This window comes from Coffea arabica, chromosome 8c (genome assembly GCF_036785885.1).
Source record: "Coffea arabica cultivar ET-39 chromosome 8c, Coffea Arabica ET-39 HiFi, whole genome shotgun sequence".
NCBI classification, from domain to species: domain Eukaryota; kingdom Viridiplantae; phylum Streptophyta; class Magnoliopsida; order Gentianales; family Rubiaceae; genus Coffea; species Coffea arabica.
In genome coordinates this window covers 41,933,976-41,953,249 of record NC_092325.1, presented here as the reverse complement: position 1 = coordinate 41,953,249, position 19,274 = coordinate 41,933,976, and the positions used below count along the sequence as shown (strand labels likewise).

At 35.6% G+C, this 19,274-nt stretch overlaps 3 protein-coding genes across 4 annotated transcripts; all 3 read right to left on the bottom strand.

The window, feature by feature from the left end:
* Nucleotides 1–597: 597 nt before the first annotated feature.
* Nucleotides 598–6,445, bottom strand: LOC113705591 (ubiquitin carboxyl-terminal hydrolase 3-like). Of its 2 annotated transcripts, none has more exons than XM_027227501.2 (9): nt 6,231–6,445; nt 5,339–5,470; nt 5,175–5,213; nt 4,113–4,248; nt 3,392–3,450; nt 3,213–3,287; nt 2,752–2,800; nt 2,041–2,117; nt 598–914 (listed from the first exon to the last, which is right to left on the bottom strand). In XM_027227501.2, the coding sequence occupies exons 1-9, from the start codon at nt 6,297–6,299 to the stop codon at nt 819–821; spliced, it is 732 nt and encodes a 243-aa protein (XP_027083302.2). In that variant the 5' UTR covers nt 6,300–6,445; the 3' UTR covers nt 598–818. The 2 variants fall into 2 exon arrangements, with proteins under 2 accessions (XP_027083302.2, XP_027083303.2); XM_027227502.2 differs by having other exon boundaries at nt 4,113–4,218.
* Nucleotides 6,446–7,038: 593 nt separating this feature from the next.
* Nucleotides 7,039–11,452, bottom strand: LOC113705621 (probable enoyl-CoA hydratase 2, mitochondrial). The gene is made up of 8 exons (XM_027227532.2): nt 10,980–11,452; nt 9,532–9,701; nt 8,420–8,494; nt 8,193–8,283; nt 8,049–8,100; nt 7,659–7,762; nt 7,505–7,581; nt 7,039–7,416 (listed from the first exon to the last, which is right to left on the bottom strand). The coding sequence occupies exons 1-8, from the start codon at nt 11,191–11,193 to the stop codon at nt 7,240–7,242; spliced, it is 960 nt and encodes a 319-aa protein (XP_027083333.2). The 5' UTR covers nt 11,194–11,452; the 3' UTR covers nt 7,039–7,239.
* Nucleotides 11,453–13,612: 2,160 nt separating this feature from the next.
* Nucleotides 13,613–17,739, bottom strand: LOC113706742 (uncharacterized). Its single transcript, XM_027228705.2, has 5 exons — nt 17,298–17,739; nt 16,792–17,048; nt 15,593–15,629; nt 15,147–15,403; nt 13,613–14,403 (listed from the first exon to the last, which is right to left on the bottom strand). Exons 1-5 carry the CDS (start codon nt 17,329–17,331, stop codon nt 13,687–13,689), a joined length of 1,302 nt encoding a protein of 433 aa, XP_027084506.2. The 5' UTR covers nt 17,332–17,739; the 3' UTR covers nt 13,613–13,686.
* Between the last annotated feature and the right edge of the window lie 1,535 nt (nt 17,740–19,274).

The window sequence follows — 19,274 nt, the reverse complement described above, 5'->3', positions numbered from 1 at the left end:
GTGGGCGGTAAAAGTGCGACAGTTGCAAAAGATTGTAAGTAAGAGATTTTAAATTCTCTCTTTAAATGAGAAAGATTGCCATGAGAAAGATTGCAAGTAAGAGATTTTACCGTGAACTGAGTATTGTTCACGGCTCAGATTGAGCATAATCTCAGTTCACGGCTCAGATTGGGCATAATGTCAACGTCAGTTCGAGGTTTGTCAATTCAAATTTCTTAAAGAAAAAAGGTAGGTTTAAATTCAAGTTTAATTCAAATTTGGAAAGAATAACAAATTTTGCAACATCAGGCTTGAACCAAAATGTTGGCAACAATCAACTCATTGCCCGTTCCCATGAATTTCAATGAATTTCTGCCACTACTGCCATTGGATATTTTTTCCTCCTTCCCTGGCTAACTGCCGTCGACAATTGCCAAACGGCAAGTTTAAGAATTGCCAGTGGCAATTGCGAAGGTCAGCCAGGGATCTCTGTCACTATTGCCAATGAATCTCTGTCACTATTGCCAAACTGGCTATTGTCGATATCTCTCCTAGGTGAAAATGAAGCAAATTTGCCGTACAAATTGCTGCAGCATCGAGATGATTGTACTGAAGAAATTTTGGCAGTAACTAGTCATCATTTACTTATCAGGCAAACATATACCTACTTAGTTTTGTGAGTTACAGCTGACTTCTTCCAGGACTTAATAATTCTGGTAAAACTGGTTCTGTCATTACATGTAATAACGATAACAGTCCTCATGGTTTAGGCCAAGAAGCTGGTAGAGCCAGGTGGGTCAACTTCTCAATGGCAGCAATGGATGTTCATGTTGTATCGTCTATTCTCCTCGAACACTTTTAGAAATGGCCATCTCGTTGAAGTTTAGTGAATCTGGGTTTTTCTCCATCATCTTCCGAATAACCTTAGCTGCATCCTGCAGAGACAATCGATGTGATTAACTCAGAAAGAGAAGTTGAACGTCCAGCTTTAACTGAAGCATAAAAACAGTCGTTTCATAACTGAAACTAGGGAAACAGACAACTTTCGAATCATGTGGACATGAGCAGGCAGACAGAAACTAGGAAGCAGACAACTTTGGAGTCGTGTGGACATGAGCAGATAGAAACTAACATAAAATCCAGTTGACTAAGCATTGGATAGGCTGATAGCTCCTTTCTATCGGATATGCCGGCCATGCAAAACTATCCAAGATATTTGACACCAGGTCCACCCATTCTCTAATTGCATTCCCTCGTATCCTAAACTCCCCATGTTAACAACACGCCAAGAAAATACTTAACAGGGTAACTGAAAAGGGACAAAATTGCACATAACATCAAAGAAGTTCATCTAAAAGAGGAAAAAGTAGAACATGGACGAGTCGATGCTCAACACGAGTTTAAGATATCTCTGCTTGTAGCTTCAATGGATATTACATACAGCATCACTATTCTGTTGGCACGTCGTTGAACTTCTAATAATTTGGCATACAGGCGTATTCTGATCTTACTCCTTTGTACCCAATCCTCATTACAACCCAACACCTATCCAAGACAGCAATTGAGAAATCTTCTCCATATCATCTAAAATTTGAGTTTGATTCTTTCATTCTGTCTTGATTTATACAATTATTTTTCAGAACATGTTCAAAAATGTACATCTGACAACTTAAAAGACTGCCCAGAATAAACCATAAAAACTTAAAAGACCCTGCTCTCATCTGACAACTCTGGGGAAAAGAATCAAGCTACTCAAAGATCAAGTAAGGCATCTGTATCTGGTACTTATGACAAAGAAGGCAAAATATATTGTACATCGACAGTTCTAAAACTCACAACATAAATAGATGCATAAACAAACATCTTCTCTACTGCAGGAGAATAAAATTGAAAAAACACCCAAAATGTTTTGAACCAAAAAAAAAAAGCGTATAGTGGCATTAAGCTTTGTCTGAGATTAGTTTCTTTTCCACCAACTTTCATCCCCATTCATGCAATGTGTTGTACATGCTCCTATCCAAGCACCAGAATTATAAAAAGAAGAGAAAGAAGTAACATTACATGCAACAAGCTGCTTGAAGAGGAAGAACCATGTGAAACTGGTCCGGACCTCCTTCCATCAAGCTCATAAAGTTGTCCTGTATAAGGCTTCACACGTTACATCTATGTTTAACTTGTCCAAACAGCTATATCACAAAGTATGCTAAGTATGACTAGCAAAAGTACATGGACCATGTCAAACAGGGAACAATTTCCTTTAGATAATATAACCAACATTTGAAACTAATTGGGCATTATCAATTTAAACAATTTGCAAGAGTGAAAGAAAAGCAACAATTGCAAGCATGTAGAACCTTGGAACTACCGTGGAAATGACTGCAAGCTCCTAAACCAGTTTTCTGAGCTTTTAGAACATGTGATCGTAAGATGTTTCAGTGAACCATAGACATTATAGGCCTTATAGCAGAAAATACAAACTCAGTACTCAATTAGCCCAAAAGGACTTCGCAAGTCCAGGAGGAAATTGAATAGCAGATATGATTTGGGAATAGAATAGAGAAATACTTGAAAACTAGTGGACTGCAGATGCAGTAAAGCCAATTTTAAGCAATGAATAATTTAGCCTGAACTGCGTGTGCTTTCAACTAATAAGATGTTGTATCTTGATTTAGTAATAAAAGGTATACTCAAGAAGACAAACAAATATTTACAGAGCAAGAGGAGTGGGGAAAGGGCATGTGTATATATGGAAGGCAAAATGGAAAGACTTACCATTCACACATGTGAAACAAATAAAATGGGTGTCCACGTTATCTCTAGCCTGTAAATGGAAACTTGTCAGACGAAGACAGAATCTCCTTTGAACAACTTAAAAGTAGCTAAAAAAGAAAGAACATTTCAGAATGTTTGCCACCAAATTGCAAAAGTAAATAAATTTATGAATAAATGAATAAAGAAATAACATAGAACATATGTAGTCAAGCCACATTAGAAAGTTAGTAGAAAAACTAATTAATGAAACAGGAAAAACTAATTGACAAATGCTTATAGGAATTTCCTTTTCCTTTGGTTGAAGACTAGGAAATATACTCATATTGTCAAAAGATCTAATTACCATGTTCAAAATTTTCAAATGCCAGAAAAATATTTACTGGGTAAAGTATATAATTATTCGCCTTTTTCGCAATGATTCACTTGAGTAAAAAGAGAGAGATGTTTGCCAAATTCTTGACCTCTGTGTCACCACCATTAGCCGCCACAGAATGAGCAACTTCCATTTCTCTGTCATTTTCAAGGAATACTGCACGCTGCCAGAAAAGTAAATATACTGTTAAGCACATCAAAGCAAATCAACTGGATAAGCTTGCATTAAAATTTCATTTCTAAAAGAAAAAATAAGTAAGATTAAGACCTCCTCTGGGTTCATGTTTGCTGTAGTTTTAAAGAACTTGTCCAGGTATGAGCCCTCAGCTGCAATCAACAGAAAGCAACAGAAAGAGAAAATAGATCAAGACAAGATCACAGCTTCAAATAAAAGGAATTCTAAATTTCGGTTACCTTACCATTTGTAGCACAAATTGGCCTTAATATTCTTGTTTACAAGGCAAAACAAATTCAGAACTACTAATTACGAGAGGACACGCCATTTTCACTTTTAACTCCACACGTAGAAGTACAGAATATCATCTGTTTGCTAACATACTTTTCATTGAGATGCATATTATAGGCCTACCCTTGTCGTGTAGAAATCACGCCCATGCAATGCATCCTTAGCTTTTAGTAAAATTACCTTCTCTATGGACTATTCTTTTGCATCTATGACATTACTCCTCAATAGATTGGGTAAACTCAGCATCTTACAGTACACAACATACAATCTGAGAGGAGATGAAGAAATCATGAGGAAATCTATTGGCAATTATGACTGCAATGACAGAACACACTAGGGACATATTTAGCCATCTCTTAGGAATACAAAGACTAGCTACCAACAACAATATTCAAAAGGACCAAAACTAGAAAAAATGCAGTCTCTTATGTGTACAATAAAAAGTAATGATATATATGAAGAACACCACAAAGGTTAAATGAATTGGACATGATACTGTTCATCCATGGAATAAAGTACTGACCAAGATTTATCTCTGAAGTAATATTAGCAATGGCGTGAAGAAGCCCAATTGTTCCACAGGCATTTCCGACAGTTTGTTTCATAAAGTATACTCCAGCACTAGGATCCTGCAGGCAGATTATGTGATATGCCCCTTCCTAGTGTTAATGTAATTACTATAAGATTAATAACACTAAAAACATTTATACTAGCTGTCATATGAAACATGGAATCTAGTTCTAAAAGATACACAGAAAAACTACAATCATTTTCAGGAAAACCAAAAAAAATTGCCAACAATTTCAGAAGACCAACAAAATGTAACATGTTGTGATGTAACATGACTTGAGGAACCCCATGGAGCCATGAAGGGCCAAGGAAGCGCATAGAAGTCAACCATTGAACATGAAATAGTATTCGCAACTGTGGCATCACTGTAGGCATTGCTAAAGACAGAATACTGGACCAAATGTAATATGATCGAGACAATACTGCTTTGACAGGAAAGCAGATTTGAAGAAAAAAGACCTCCCTCCAGAAGAAACAGTACAGCAGAATAAAGCTTTTGCATGAGTAAATACGTTTGCAAAAGCATGCAGTGGTTTTGCCAAAAATTGTCATATGCACTTCTAAAATCAAAAGAAGTGAGTCCTAGATGCTAACATACAATGAAGCCACTTAAAATGTGTTAAAAAAACTTTTTTTTTATCTAAGAAGCAGGCTTAGACGACTCCAGTGTAAGGCAACTGTAAGGCCACCTGTCAAGTTTGAATCTCACAATAATTTTTTCATCCAAGGATGAACTGGTACTGCTCATCTGCATCCAACCCATTTAAAGGCCTACACACAACCAACTTACAAAAGCTGGTTTGAGGCTTTTGTTTTCTTGTTGAAATGATTTCAGCCAACTGATGACTAAAAAGCCCTGAAACTCTTAGTTTTCCACTCAATTGACAAGCACACTGCCTTCTTGCTACTAGCAAATTTTGCAGATAATACAACATAATAAAACATGACAGCTTTGGAATCAAAAAGGAGAACAGATATAAAAAAAAAGAGAGAGAGAGAATTTCTGTAAACTAACCTTGATCAAGCTGTCTTTTTTTAGTTTTTCTTCTTCAGTCTGGTAGTACACAATTTCATCCAATATTAGTAAACACAGGAACAACCAACTTCACACATCACCACAGAAAAGAAATACAACATTTGCAATAGTAGGACCAAACACAGATTTCACCCACAACGCACCTGTGGCGTGATGGGATACAGGAACAGCACAGCAAGCACTGGCTTTGGAACCATTTCCAAAAGTTCTTCATCCAATCCAAGGACATCACAGCACTCTGCCTCCTCAGGCGAGACACCAAGCCCCCAAAGGAACTGCCAGTAACAAAACCATATTAGATATGCAGCAACAATTTCTCTCTTTCTAATGCTTCTTTAATCTTATATAATTAGTGTGCTCTGCTGTAATTGCTAATACATCCATTTCCCTCAAAATAACTACTATCTTTAATTTAATAATCTTATCATATTTAATTAAACAGCAACAGTTTAGGTCGAATAACATTATCAATCCGAGAGTAAGGTTGGTAAAGCCACCCTTACTCCAGGCCTTATGTGGGAGGTCCACTTTCAGTACTACCGTTTAACAACCTAACAGCATCAATATGAGGGATGGCCATTGGCCCGATTGGTGTATTATAAAAATATTGAAGAATATGCTTCCGTATTGAAGACAAAAATTAAAACTTACATCTTCCCCAAGATGAAAGTGAATAGCAAAATTAAATCATAGCTCTCCAAAAGCGGGGAAAAAGGAGTTTCATTTTCTTGTAATAACTAGAGTGCCCAGATATAAGATAATGATATTCCTCCATGACAATTAAAAAGAAAAAAAAAACAACCTTGGGTTCTTCCTGGAAAAGCAATTAAGAAAATAGTCTGAATACTAGAATTAAATCAATATATAGTTAATTTCAACATAACAGGAAAAGGAATAGGCGAAAAAAAAAAGATTCCATTTTTAAGTAGCCATTATGGTGCCTAGGTAATGAGCAAAACACAATAAGAAAAATCGCACAAAAATTAAGAACTTCAAGAAGTTACTTATAAATTTGAAAAACAGAAAAGGAGGAACCTGGTTCATAACATCAGGGTTGGCTTCAAGTGGAAGCCATCTCTTAGCAGAAGGGCTCTCGTCTACCATGTTTCTGGGTTTCTCTCTCTCTCTCTCTCTCTTTTTTGGGTTTTAGGTAGCGAATCTTTTTATTTCGAGGAAGGTAAAAGCACCTGATGCTCCCGGTCCGGTGATGGATTGCTTTATATATAGGTTTTGGAAGGGCTTTTAGTGTCCCTGGTCTATCACATTCACGGGACCTTTTTATCCTTAAACCGAGTCAGACTTTCTTCTTCCTTTTTTTCTTTTAAACATATTTAGCGCTTCAAATCTTGGGTTTTTTGGGATAATAAAAAAAAAAAAAAGCCAAATCATGGAAGTTTGTACCGTTCTTTTTAATTTTAGTTGCTAGGTTTGAATTTTTATGTGACAGTTAGTAAAGGTTGCTTGGAAGTTGATTTTCTCGAAATTAATTTCCCTATTACTGGGACAGCCAATAAAAACATTAATATATTTTAAATTTGAACATTAAAAATGACAACAAAGTGTGGAATAACCCCAATGTTTGTCATTTGTTCATTTTCTTGTGATCAAGAATTGTTTTTTTTTTTTTAATGGCGGCAAAATTTTTCCATCGTGCTCAATTTCAGAAAGCCCATCTTGTTAAGGCACGACTTATGTCTAGTAGCATAACCCTGCTGATTCATGGTCTTGCACTGAACAAGCTCGTTGAATCTCAAATTTTTGCAACTACCATCCATTTCAAAGATGTGGGGAGTTTTGTCAATGTATAGTTTTGTCTTTTTCACAGAAATTTACAGCACAAAAGTTGAGAAATCAGCATATAAAGCTTTGATCAACCAATTGAACTTGATGAACCAACCAATTATCCAAAAGCAACAGCTCAATCAGCCCCAAAAAAGGAGTTCCTGGCTTTCATGTACAAAAGCTAATACATACTTTTACCCCATCTTGGGTTGGTCAAATGCAGCTCCAACCCACATAACTACAATTCTGCATTTTTTAACTTTCATTCACCATTGTAACTTGGCCTTCGTTTCTCAGCAAAGGCAGCTAAACCTTCCAACCGATCTTTCGTGTTCAAAAGCTGCTGATAGCAATCCATCTCAACTGATAAGCCTGATGCTATATCCATCTCAAGGCCCCCATCAATGGCTCGCTTTGCCATCCTTATCGCCAATGGCCCCTGTGATAAAAATTCGAACAAGTTATAGAAATATGATCCTACACACAGCAAATTCATGTTTCTGATTCAAATCACATGTTTAATGTACCTTTTGGTTTATGTCTCGTGCAATTTCAAGTGCCTTTGAGCGAGCTTCACCAGCAGGAACACAGTGATTCACCAGACCTGCAGGATAGTGCAACTCTTATCATTTTTAGCCACCATAACCACTAACAGTGGATAGCAGCTTAAACTAAGCATACCCATCGACAGTGCATCTCTAGCACCAATTTTTCGACCAGTAAATATAATTTCTTTTGCTAGTGATTTCCCAACCAATCTAGGAAGCCGTTGTGTTCCACCAGCCCTGAAAAAGGCTACAATTTACATCATATGAAAGATTACTACAAAATATTTTCAGCTACAAAAGAAACCATGAAAGAAGCTAGACATGATTCATACAACATGCAGCAACAAATATGTATACTGAGGTGGGAACTAGTACCATTCTGACATTACTGACGCACCAAATCAAGAAACATGAAATGTTTCAAAATGATAAATGTTTAAAAAGATAGATTCAAAGAGATGGCACAAGTAGAGGTAGCATATTCATAAACTAGAACAACATCAACAGCAAATGCAACACAGACCCTGGGATTATAGCAAGTCCTGTTTCTGGCAAGCCAAATACTGCATCTTCCCCTGCATCAGTTATTGCGGACCAATAAATTCACAACAGTACATATAACAACACAAAACAAAGGACTTCAATTTGAAGCTCAATAGATAAATACCACATATCCGGAGATCACATGATAATGCCATTTCCAGTCCCCCACCCAGTGCTGCACCTTCCACAACAGCAATTGTAGGTATGTGCAGTCCCTAAAGGCAACACAAGTCTTTATTCAAGAAGAGCTCCACATTAGGGCGGAGGTTATACAGATCTACTCTGACAGCTTTATAGTCAAACAAAACTAAAAACATATTAACAACTTAGTAACAGAGAATGAGTACAAACCTCCAAAAAAGAGAATGTTGATCGCAGAGAATTTACATAATTCTGAATTTCATCTGGAGTCATTGTCTTTCTTTCCTATGGATCCCATTTCAAGCAAAGGCACCATTAAGCAAGTGAACTCTAACAAGATTATGGACTAAGAAACAAGAAAGACCAAAAATGAAATAGACAATACCCTGAAGAAGCACTCATACAGCATATAGAATTTTGCTTGGTAAATTAAATTAGCGAAATATCCATTGTCTGGTTGAGAACAATTCCATAATAACTATGCCATGAAATAGTTAACATAAGAAATGCTTTATTACATTTATATCCGCTTACAAATCTTCAAGAAGGGCAATTAGCATAAGATTGACCTTGACTTCATTTTTCATTAACAAACAAGTGGTTAATGGGCTTTACAGATCATCACTCTTGAAGCATTTATAATTCAGCTTGCATCATGGGTAGGATTGATTTTGTTTTACTACAATTAAAATTTTGACTCTAACAAGTGTACCTTTCATTGTAACTGAAATATCTTGTTGGCCAATGAGTTGTTTCTCTGGTCATTTTACTTTATAACCTTTGTAGGTGCATGTGTTATTGACTAGACACAGTCCTCAAACTCAGCGGAATTCATTCTCTGCTCAACAACGGTCACAATCAAATCTTGGACGCTCATCACAATGTTTTAGCATCCTTATCGAAGCTAAATCTCTATAAGTTCTGTAAATCACCTATCCAGCTGCCAAGAACCTACTAATGCATTTTTTGACTGTTCCAAATTAGACTTTTATTTTCTAAGCTCCCTAAAGATAATCCTTTTGAAGCCATTCTTATTTAATGAAAACCATAGAACTCCCTTCAAGTAGTTCAAGCCTTGTGACGTTTAAATATGCTGTAGGTGGAGAATCATCTTTAAACTCCATTATTGTGGACATTTTTCAAAGATATTGACAAGAGTTTAGGCCTCAGAAATATTATTCTAATCTCACGAATGAAGCTTATACACCTGTTCTCTATCTCTCTTTTCTTTTTCAATTCTGATTAAAAAAATAAATAAATAAACTGTTCAACATATACATCACATACTATCAAATCAATCTAAAACTAAAGATGATATTCACCTTTAAATCAGCACCAGCGCAGAACGCTTTGTGAACAGAACTGCAGATCATCAAAACCTTTGCTGAATGATCCTTATAAACAGCTTCTAAGCTTCGCTGCAACCCATGTAACATATCCTTACTTATTGCATTTTTTGCTCCAGGCCTATCCAAGTTAACTTCAACAACTCCTGTAAGCAAGAATATGCTTCTTCAGTATGCACAGTTGGTTACTGAGTTGACAGGACAAGTTTCATTCAAAACATATTTCTTGGTCCAGAAACCCCAAAAGAGCATATTAGTAAGTAACTATATTACAGTAAATTACAGTTCACCATTTCTTGCAGAGCCCTAATAGACAGCCCAAACTCCAAACAGTCCAAATATAACTTTACCATATGAACTTTTAACAAACCATGATGAGTGACTTAAAAGTACGGGTGAATTATCCTAGTTAAGATTTTCCGATTGTCAGACTTCGGAGAGAATATCATTTCTTTTTACTATATCAGTTTAAGGGATAACGTGAAATCCTTCCTCTCCTTTCTTCACAATAAAAAGAATAAAGAGCAACCATCTTTCCTCAGTGTCCCAGTTTCAAGTTGAAATAGCTCCATCCAAAGTGAAACCTTTTTTTTATTTTTTTCTCTCACCCATTAGGCCATCTCTTTTCGCAATAAAATTTTTTTTCTTTTCTTTTGTGTTGATCTGGTAGTTTGCATGGCCAACTTATGTCATTCAGAAATTGGTGTGATGGCACTGGACGGTGAGGAATGTTTGTAATCAGATGGGCTCTCAATGAAAGGAAGACTGATTACTTATATCAAGGTGAAGCAGAAGCTATAAAGCTGGCACTAATCAAGGCATTAGAAGCAGATTGGAGAAACAATATTACCGCAACGTCTCTTGGTAGCAAAGATCAATTCAAAAATTTGTCAGGATGGTTTCATAGTTGTCTTCCTAGAGGACCTCAAGATGGTAAGCTCCATGTTTCACAGGGGTCCTATTAGTTTGTCAACAGAGCTGATGATGCTCTTAGTATTCAAACTGCTAGATATACATCAGAGATTAACCGGTAAATTCAATGGTTCGGGTTAATCCCACTGTGATTAACACAGGCTGTAGAGTAATCTTTGGGCACTTCTCAATATACTGTAAGGCTTTTGTTAACTCTTCTCTGTATTTTAATACGAGTAGACGTTCTAACAAAAAAGGAAAAAAAAAACAAAATGCTGCTAATCCCTCCCTTACTCATGGAGCCTGTAGCAGGCATATGACCCATGACAATAAAGTAAACAAATAATTCAAAAAAAAAAAAAAAGAAACAATACGGATTAAAACAATTAAATTAAAGAAACTGAATATTACATCCAATGGGCAAAAGGGCTTTGAAAAATGATGAACTCAGAGACAAAGATCGTATTTTTACCATACTGATGGCTAAAAGCGTACAAGGAAAATGGAGTTACCGGAATCGGAGTCATCGAGTTTGTGAAGCTTGACGGAATCAGAAGTAGACTGCAAAATCAGGGTTCGAACACTCTGGCGATTCCATTCTTCGTGTGGATTTATATTGAATTTCTTGAGGTGAAAAAGCAGTTGTTGAGAAGATGAAATGGGCTTCGGTTTTTGCTTCAGCCATTGCTGGCCTGCTGATTTTGCTACAGCAGGTAAAAAAACCATTGCTGGCTTTTCCCTATCTTTCTTTTCTGTTCCTTTTAAGGATTTGTGGAGCCGATCATTTGCTTCAACCGCACCCTTTTTCTTTTCTTTTCTTTATTTTCATGTCATGCCAAGTCACTAATTTGATCGCGACAACAGGCAACGAAGTTTGTTTGACAAAAGAGGATGAGACTTTTTTTGTTTTCCAATGAACAACTTGGGATTTCAGCTTAACAACTTAACAAATCAAAGCGCTTGTTAATTGAATTATGCTTGCCTCAGTACTAACACCTGTATGTTAAACTAGTCAAGAATATGTTGAAAGTACAGGTTCCTGTGATGATCATTGGCATGCTTCTTACGCCGTTGTTCAACTAGAACAAAAAAGCAAACATTCAATAATGAAAATTAGACAATAATTGCAACTCTCAAACATAAATTGTAGTTAGTTTTTTTTTTTTTTTTCATCTCAATTACCCGTATTTACACAACTAGTCAAAACATAATTTACACTTATAATAATTATTCACTAAAAAAATGTTGAAAATTATTAGCTATTCAAATCGTGTTCGAATTATAATTGTAAGTTACAAAACATTTTGTAATTGAAAACTCTTAATTTCATATAATACAGTCTTAGTCGAAGATAATCATTCAAACACCACCAATAAATTTCAAAACCCTTTACTAATTTGATCTCCATGTAACGTACACCATTAATGGAAAATTTTTCTATTTGATCAAAATACTCCAAAAATCCCTCACTTATTTTAATAAAATGAAATAGTATAGTATAATTTTTATACCATGCACAATATAGGTCCAAGACATTGCAACCTAGGTTTAGTAGTGTTGTTATAATTTCAAATACCAGATTCAATAGTGAATTTTGATCTTGAACCATAGCCCCTTTTGAAATACTAAATATTACCTTACACATATAATAGTCCAGTTGCATGCATTGGTACTGTATGGTCTTGTACTCTTTTTCTTCTTTCCTTCTTTTTTTTTTTTTTTTTGAGTATATAAGAGAATAAACAAGTCTTATTTAATGCCCCAACTCCATTTTGGACTAATGAAGGCCTTCATGGAGCCCTCTGAAAAACAGAAGCAAAGCTGAAGATTTTGGACGCACGGAGACTCATGTGCAACTGTGCAGGCAAAGACTTATTTCTTTAGTTTCTGAAGGTCTGAGTATTTTCAAAAACTCAAAACGATTATCACACAAGATGAAATATTCCCTGTGAAATTTCATACACCATAGAGTTTGAAGGACATTTCTTTAAAATCCATATACTCGCAGTCACAAGCATTGAATAGGCTAGATGTTAGAGTACCATGTACGTGGTGATTATTCTCCAAGATATTTCTTTTTGATTCTTGCTTAATTAAGCTTCTAAACACTACGAGCGTGATTGATAAAATTGATGTTTGAAAACTAAAATCGTGAAATTTGAAGATTGAATCCGTTAAATTACTAAATTGTTAAATACTAAATCTAATATATTTGAATATATATTACACTAAGTAATAAGTGAATAGTTTATCACATATTTTGTCTACAAAATTTAGTACCACTCAATTAATTCTTAACTAATTCAGATGTTCTATTTGTTATCAAATACACGTGAACATATTAAAATCTAAACTCATTAAATTTAAATGCTGAATTGGATTATCGGACAAGGTTCATGTCGAGCATTATTTCCATTCTTGTTTGTGAAAATTCTAACAGTTAATTCTCCCCATCCAACTTTATTCCAAATACCGTAATATTCAATAAAAATATTTCCTTTGTCAATATCCTCTCCTTGAAAGGGAACCCATTAATATAACTAATTTGTGCCAACTTTATTGGACAAAATGCACATTTATATTTCCAGATTGCATCAACATACTTTACCAAGTTAAATCAAGTTTTCCACCAAAAAAAAGGGCTCTCTTAAGCAAGTGCTTTTTGGAAAACCTATAATTATAGAGGTTTTCTAACATGTGCCAGGTAAAAATTTGTTAGTATACCTAAATCACACCTAATTTATCATATTAATACACATAATCACAATCATTGTATCCCTACAGTTAAGACATTTTCCCAAATTAATGACACTATTCCCAAAAACTAATGCCTAAGAACCTTCTTAAGGGGCACTCGTTAGCCAAACATACAATGCATGTATATGGAGCTGATATTTTGCAGTCTCATTTGTTATGGCACTCTATCCGTAACTGTTTTTAGATCATGTCAAAGGACAGTTCTGATATTTGAAGGCTCAAGACATGAGATCTTGAGTTTTTCGATCTACATGCATTTTCTAGCTTGCAAATGCGCAGTTTCGGTGTAAGCAGAAGACAATTCTTCTAATTGGTACATTATTTTCAAACGCCTGAGTAGCTATTACTTCAGCATCTTAGAACATATAGTAGTCTACAGGTTGTTGCCTTTTGCCTTTCTGAGGATGTCTAGATAACGGAATTGCAGCAATCCATTCCTCTTTTGAGGATGTCTAGACAAGTTTAGACCCGACGAACCCATTGTTCAAGTCTGAGCTGCTTCAAAGGAGGGCCTAAGTTGGGTTTACTCTTTTGAGGACACCTCCATTTTCCAGTAACTTCCAACAGATTAGGAGCTTGGAAATTGGTTGTGTCCAAGAGAATCTTTCTTGTTGCTGTAGCCTCCTTGTTGCCTCTTGGTGGAACTGTGGCTCCATTCCTAGAAGAATAAGACTCACCTGCAAGTGGCCCTTTGCAAGAATTCTCTCCATCACCTACCTTGCTCCTCCTCATCGAAATGAACCCATTTTCTGCAAACCCTGTCCTGGCATTCTCTTTATTCTCTTGTCCACCAGGAGCCTCGTTTTCTGGTTTTTGGTTTACCAGGTACTCCAAGTTTTCTGTAGGTGGTCTAGTCGTAGTAACTATGGTAAAATGTTCAGGCTTATCGCTCTCTTCTATTGGAACCCTGCTCTGAATTGCCTTATGAGGCGAGTTCCCCATCTTGCTACCTGACCCACTTTTGATATTCAACATCATATGACTATGCTCCGCATTGAACTTAGCATTTAAAGCATCAATAGGGCTTTTTCCATTTTGGATTGATAGTTCAAAACCTTCCGCTAAACCTTTACCGTGGTCAATCATCTGTTTCAAGGGCAGAATTTGACATGAACGCCTTTGAGGAGTCAAGTCATTTAGTATAGCTGAGTTTTTCTCTCCATCAGCCTTTAGTATATCCTGTAAATGAGAAGCAAAGGATAGTTCACTGATACTTGTTACTGCTTTCGCCGCATACAAGCTTCTTAAGCATGTGAAAATCTGAGGTGTCTTTAAATTATTTGACTCCTAACACAATGCCAGATTATGTAACAAAAGCAACAACAAATTCCCTTCAATAAAAGAAAAAAAGAAAAAAAGAGTCAGAGTACCTTAGAGAGATTGTTTTGAACCATTCTTTTCCACGACCAAGAATGTTATGGTGCAATAAGTGCTAAAAGCAAATCTTGGTGCTGCTAATGACTGTGGTGTCATTTATACCAGCCACAGATAAAATGGTAATCAAAGAGACAAATGTCAAATTCATCCTCTAGAAGTGTCATAGGTTTGAAGCCAAATAATCACTGACAAAATATCTCCTTTCTCTTAGACATGTCAAAGCCAGAATGGGAGAAATTCAAACTCAAAACCCAGACTGCAGCAGGGGTAGCAATTGCAGTATTCAGAGTTGAACGATGCAAATCAGTTAATACAACTCAGAAATTAGGTGTTTCATGATCTGTTGTTACAAGGTTATAGGTTGAACGCAAGTAGTTAAATGGAACTTGTATAAGCTATCAGCCTTTGGTCATGTACGTGTAAAAAAGAAAAACTTGAGTTTATATTCTTGAAAACTTGCTTGTCAATTTCAAGCATCATTTCCCAAGGACATAAATCTGGTCGATCCAGAACAGCTTTTAGCAGAAAATAAGAATCAAGAATACCTTAGGGAAGGAGTGGTGCTCATACTCCTTTTTTCTGCCAGAGTTGGTACATTTGACAAGCCCAAAAGAAGTTTTCTGACCTTCCAAATCATTCTTTTGAACTGCCTTAGTTGCCCTAATCAATTTGTCTTCTTTCCCTGTGATACATTCTTCATCAAACACATTTCCAGGAGGCTGTGAACTGAACTCGTAGCTGGTATTAATTGCTGGAGATTCGTATTCATAACTAGAGAACCAATTCCTAACATCTGGAGGCACTGATATCAACACAAAGAAATACGAAGTCAAGGATTGTCCAGATATTGTTAATAGTTTTATGGGTTCAGACTTTTGAAACCGATGCATACACAAACCAAGAATCCAAATATTCAAGTTTTCCATGATGTAAGAAGACAACACCGAGCATTTCTTTATAAAGATAAAGTAACTGGACTGGTCATGCATACCCGAAGAAAGTGAGAGGGAATCTGAATCTTTCAAAACCTACAAGACAAAATATTGAAATTCAACTAGCACATAAATATTCATCTCTCTGCTAAAGATAACAACCCAAAAATTTCACTGCATCTTAATTTAGATATGAATGAAAAGACAGCAGTTTGAATTGGACAAATAAAGAGGGAATCAAACCTTTTAATTTGAGATCTCAGCTCATAGACTTGGGCAGTTTTACGTTTTTAATGCTTGCCAAACATTAGTCACAGAGTTCATTCCACGAACTTGTCAGATGAAACAGAATTGTAGATTATGGAATGAAAGGCCTTCTTTACAAGGACACCATTTTTACATTCCTAATTGACAGCAAGCAAGGTAATAAAATCAAGTCCTCACAATAAACTACCTACATCTGACACCCAAAAAGTTTGAATCACAAAGATACCAGTGCACAGAGAAGAAAACTGAAATAATCAGTTCAATCTCAGTGGAGTTTTATGTCTCCCTGAACGATCATCTTGACTGGTCAATTAACAGATATCATTAGCATAACTGATTTGCAATTGAGGCAAACTGTTGTTACAGTGTCTCAGACTGGTAATCTGGATGAGCCTATGTAACTGATGCTTGTCAGGAACATCAATTTGGCGATTGGCTTATTAATGCCGATTACCTCTAAAGAAAGGATTTTGGTTGACCCTCTTGATTTTTGGTGTGGATGATTAATGGAGATTTTCAGATCACCGGCCATTCAGAGACTTTCCCACTGTTCCATGGTGGATAAAGTCATGACCAGCTGCAGTATTTTGCACAAGGAACTATGCTACCATCTCTTAACACCATCAGTTAGTTGCATTCCATATATGACAAAGATCACCATTTTTCTGCTCATTTTCTTACATTATTTCATTCTTTCATAATTCCACTGTAAAAAATTAAATTTGCAGTGGCCCATTCAGCAAATTAAATGCTTTGAGCCACCCATACGATGAATCCTAGTGAATATCAATTCAAATGTACCTCCTTGGTCACTAATAATTAGAGCCAATAACCACACTACATTGACATAATTCCTATCTGTAAGATGATTATAATGATGTAATCGTGAACGACCACAATACCAATTATCTCTTTATACTTTATAAAACGTCCTATCAATTAATCAACATTCTTTGCAATTGAAGTAGAGAGAAGAGGAGGATATAATGACCTCAATGTTCCGGTTGTCAATTCTAGCAATGCTATTAGACTGGAGAAAGCCATCTGAAGTATCCTTCCCATCAGCAAGCAAAACATCATGCCTTTTTTTGAGTACACCGTTTTCATCAAAATTCCCTTCCTTTTCCTCTTCGTTCTCCCCAGTTTCAGCTAATATGGGACGACCAGAATCTTTAAAATCATCGATACTATTCAATTCTGGAGACTCGTATACATAACTTGGGAACCACTTGGCTATATATGGAGGCTCTATATGAACAAAAATCAAAATCCCAGTAAAACTTTTGAAACTCAAAACACGAAACTATAGGAAAACGATTAAAAAAGAAAAGAAAAGAAATGATTGCCAAGGCAGTTTCCCAATAAACGAACCTGCTTTTATGATTTCCTTAACATCACACAGGCAAAAAGAGAAACGTCTTATGGACAATGCAAGAAGCTCAAAGATTTGCAAAATAAGAATGAGAAATTGAAGATTATTTCAGAGATCAAACAAACCTGAAGGAAGCGATAAGGAATCTGAAGAACCCATTATCCAAAACGATGAAATGCAGCACTAGAGGGGGCAAAGATCGTAACTTTATGTGTATTTTATTCTGCTCCAACATCTTGATTTCTCATGTTAGAGCCGATAGATGGCGCGAATAGGGAAAAGTTTTCAAATTTCCCGGGCCATAAGGTGGTCCCGTGGCCAAAATCAGATTTCTTCAGGCTAATTACATTGACCACCTCTGGTGTTTCTCATAATTAGGGAAGAAGCCCATATGAGGTTTTTGAATTTACCGAAACCACCCTTATCAGCATTTTTGTACTATTTTGTGTACTACTTTTACCTTTTATTTAGTACCTACCTATTTTCACAGGAGTAGGGGTGGCAATAGGGCAGGGGTGGGGCGGGGGACATCTCCCCCAACCCCCGGCCCGTTGCATTTTAATTCCCCCCGCCCCCATCCCATTCCCTGCCCTCGGCTTCCCTCGCCCCGCTTCTCCCGTGGGGGCACCCGCGGGGGAAGTACAAAAATTAAATTACATTAAATTTTATTATATAATTTTATTATAATTAAATTTGAGCAAATAATCAAGTATTAAAATATTAACACATCACCAAATTATTATTCATTATAACTTCACTATTGAAACTCATAAAATAATTAAACAAAGGTTATTTGAATGCAATCTAATGTGATAAAACAAATATAACTAAAATAATTAAGTTTTCACTTTTGATACAAATACAATCACTAAATTATTATTATATTTTTTTTAGAAAAAGTGTTATTGTATTAAGTGTAGTTAGGAATTTAACATAAATGTATTAATAAATTTAGTATAAATAATTAATAATTTTTATTAATAGGCATGTATAATTAGTAGTATAATTAAAAATATCATTATATATATAATTATGTACATATATATATATAGTTTTTTAAATGGGTGGTGGGCCCCCCGCCCAGTTTCTAAACGGGGGAAAAAAATTCCCCCCGCCCCAACCCCCGCCCCAATGACCCCCACGGGCACCCGCTCCCGTTGCCATCCCTATACAGGAGTGTGATATTCTTCCCCAATTAGGAAATTGTACATATGAATGTGTTATTGATCTATTTTGTAGGTGCGGTTCAAAACTTAAGTGATAAGAGTTATAATTGTAGATTTTGGAGTATTGAATATGTGTCCATAATTTGAAATTGAAATATTTTTTTAGCTCAGATTGTTGTGTAAGTGAGGTCTTGTGTAACATGACATGAAAGTATGAATGTAGAATTCAAAGTCCATGTTTCTCATTGAAGATATTAAAAACAAAAGCAAAACAAGGGCACACTATTTTTGTAACACTAATTGGTCAAGATAACATACTTTTTAGGTAAATTGTAGTGACTCTCTACTATGGTTAATATATTCACAATTAGATGACTAGTTTTGGTTTGTAGTTACTTAATTTTCATCAATATTTATTAAACTTATTTTCATTGTAGACTTTAGTAACATGACCAAAGAAAGAGTCGTGACGTTTCTTTTTTTATTTTAATTTTTCAGTAGGGAATGAATGGGATTTAAAAAGCGAATTGGCAGTAAGGAATTAGTCACGATGTTTCTTTCTTTCATTTTTAGTTAATTAATTATTTATTTATTTTTGGATTAAGAGTCCTATGTTTATGCAAATGAATACCAAGGTTCAATATTTATACCTATGTTTTGGATTAAAGGGTCCTATGTTTATACCAATGATCCAAGATCTTTTAATTGTAATCCCTTCCATCTTACCACCTAATCCAATTCTCTCCCTACCAAGATTCAAATTTTTTTTTTTTTTTAGGTTCAATGTAATATATCCTTACATAGAATTAAGTAATTTTTCTCAACCTTTCTTATCTTTACAATCGATTAATTGTATCCGTAAGAAATTGCTTCCATGTATTCCAAAATTCGCACCATTTGTAGTCTACGGTTAGACCCCATCTTTTAATTATAACT

Bases quoted from the DNA above. Each gene is read 5' to 3' on its own strand.
- LOC113705591 (XM_027227501.2), bottom strand. From the start codon at position 6,299: ATGGTAGACGAGAGCCCTTCTGCTAAGAGATGGCTTCCACTTGAAGCC. The intron at 5,214-5,338 runs GTGCGTTGTGGG...GTGTACTACCAG, and splicing joins TGTATCCCATCACGCCACAG to ACTGAAGAAGAAAAACTAAA. The intron at 3,451-4,112 runs GTCAGTACTTTA...TGTTGATTGCAG, and splicing joins TACTTCAGAGATAAATCTTG to CTGAGGGCTCATACCTGGAC.
- LOC113705621 (XM_027227532.2), bottom strand. From the start codon at position 11,193: ATGGTTTTTTTACCTGCTGTAGCAAAATCAGCAGGCCAGCAATGGCTG. The intron at 9,702-10,979 runs GTAACTCCATTT...TCTTGCTTACAG, and splicing joins ACTCGATGACTCCGATTCCG to GAGTTGTTGAAGTTAACTTG. The intron at 7,417-7,504 runs GTACATTAAACA...TTTTTATCACAG, and splicing joins CACGAGACATAAACCAAAAG to GGGCCATTGGCGATAAGGAT.
- LOC113706742 (XM_027228705.2), bottom strand. From the start codon at position 17,331: ATGGGTTCTTCAGATTCCTTATCGCTTCCTTCAG. The intron at 17,049-17,297 runs GTTTGTTTGATC...TTGTTCATATAG, and splicing joins TTCCTTATCGCTTCCTTCAG to AGCCTCCATATATAGCCAAG. The intron at 15,404-15,592 runs GTATGCATGACC...TGTTGATATCAG, and splicing joins TTCCCTCTCACTTTCTTCGG to TGCCTCCAGATGTTAGGAAT.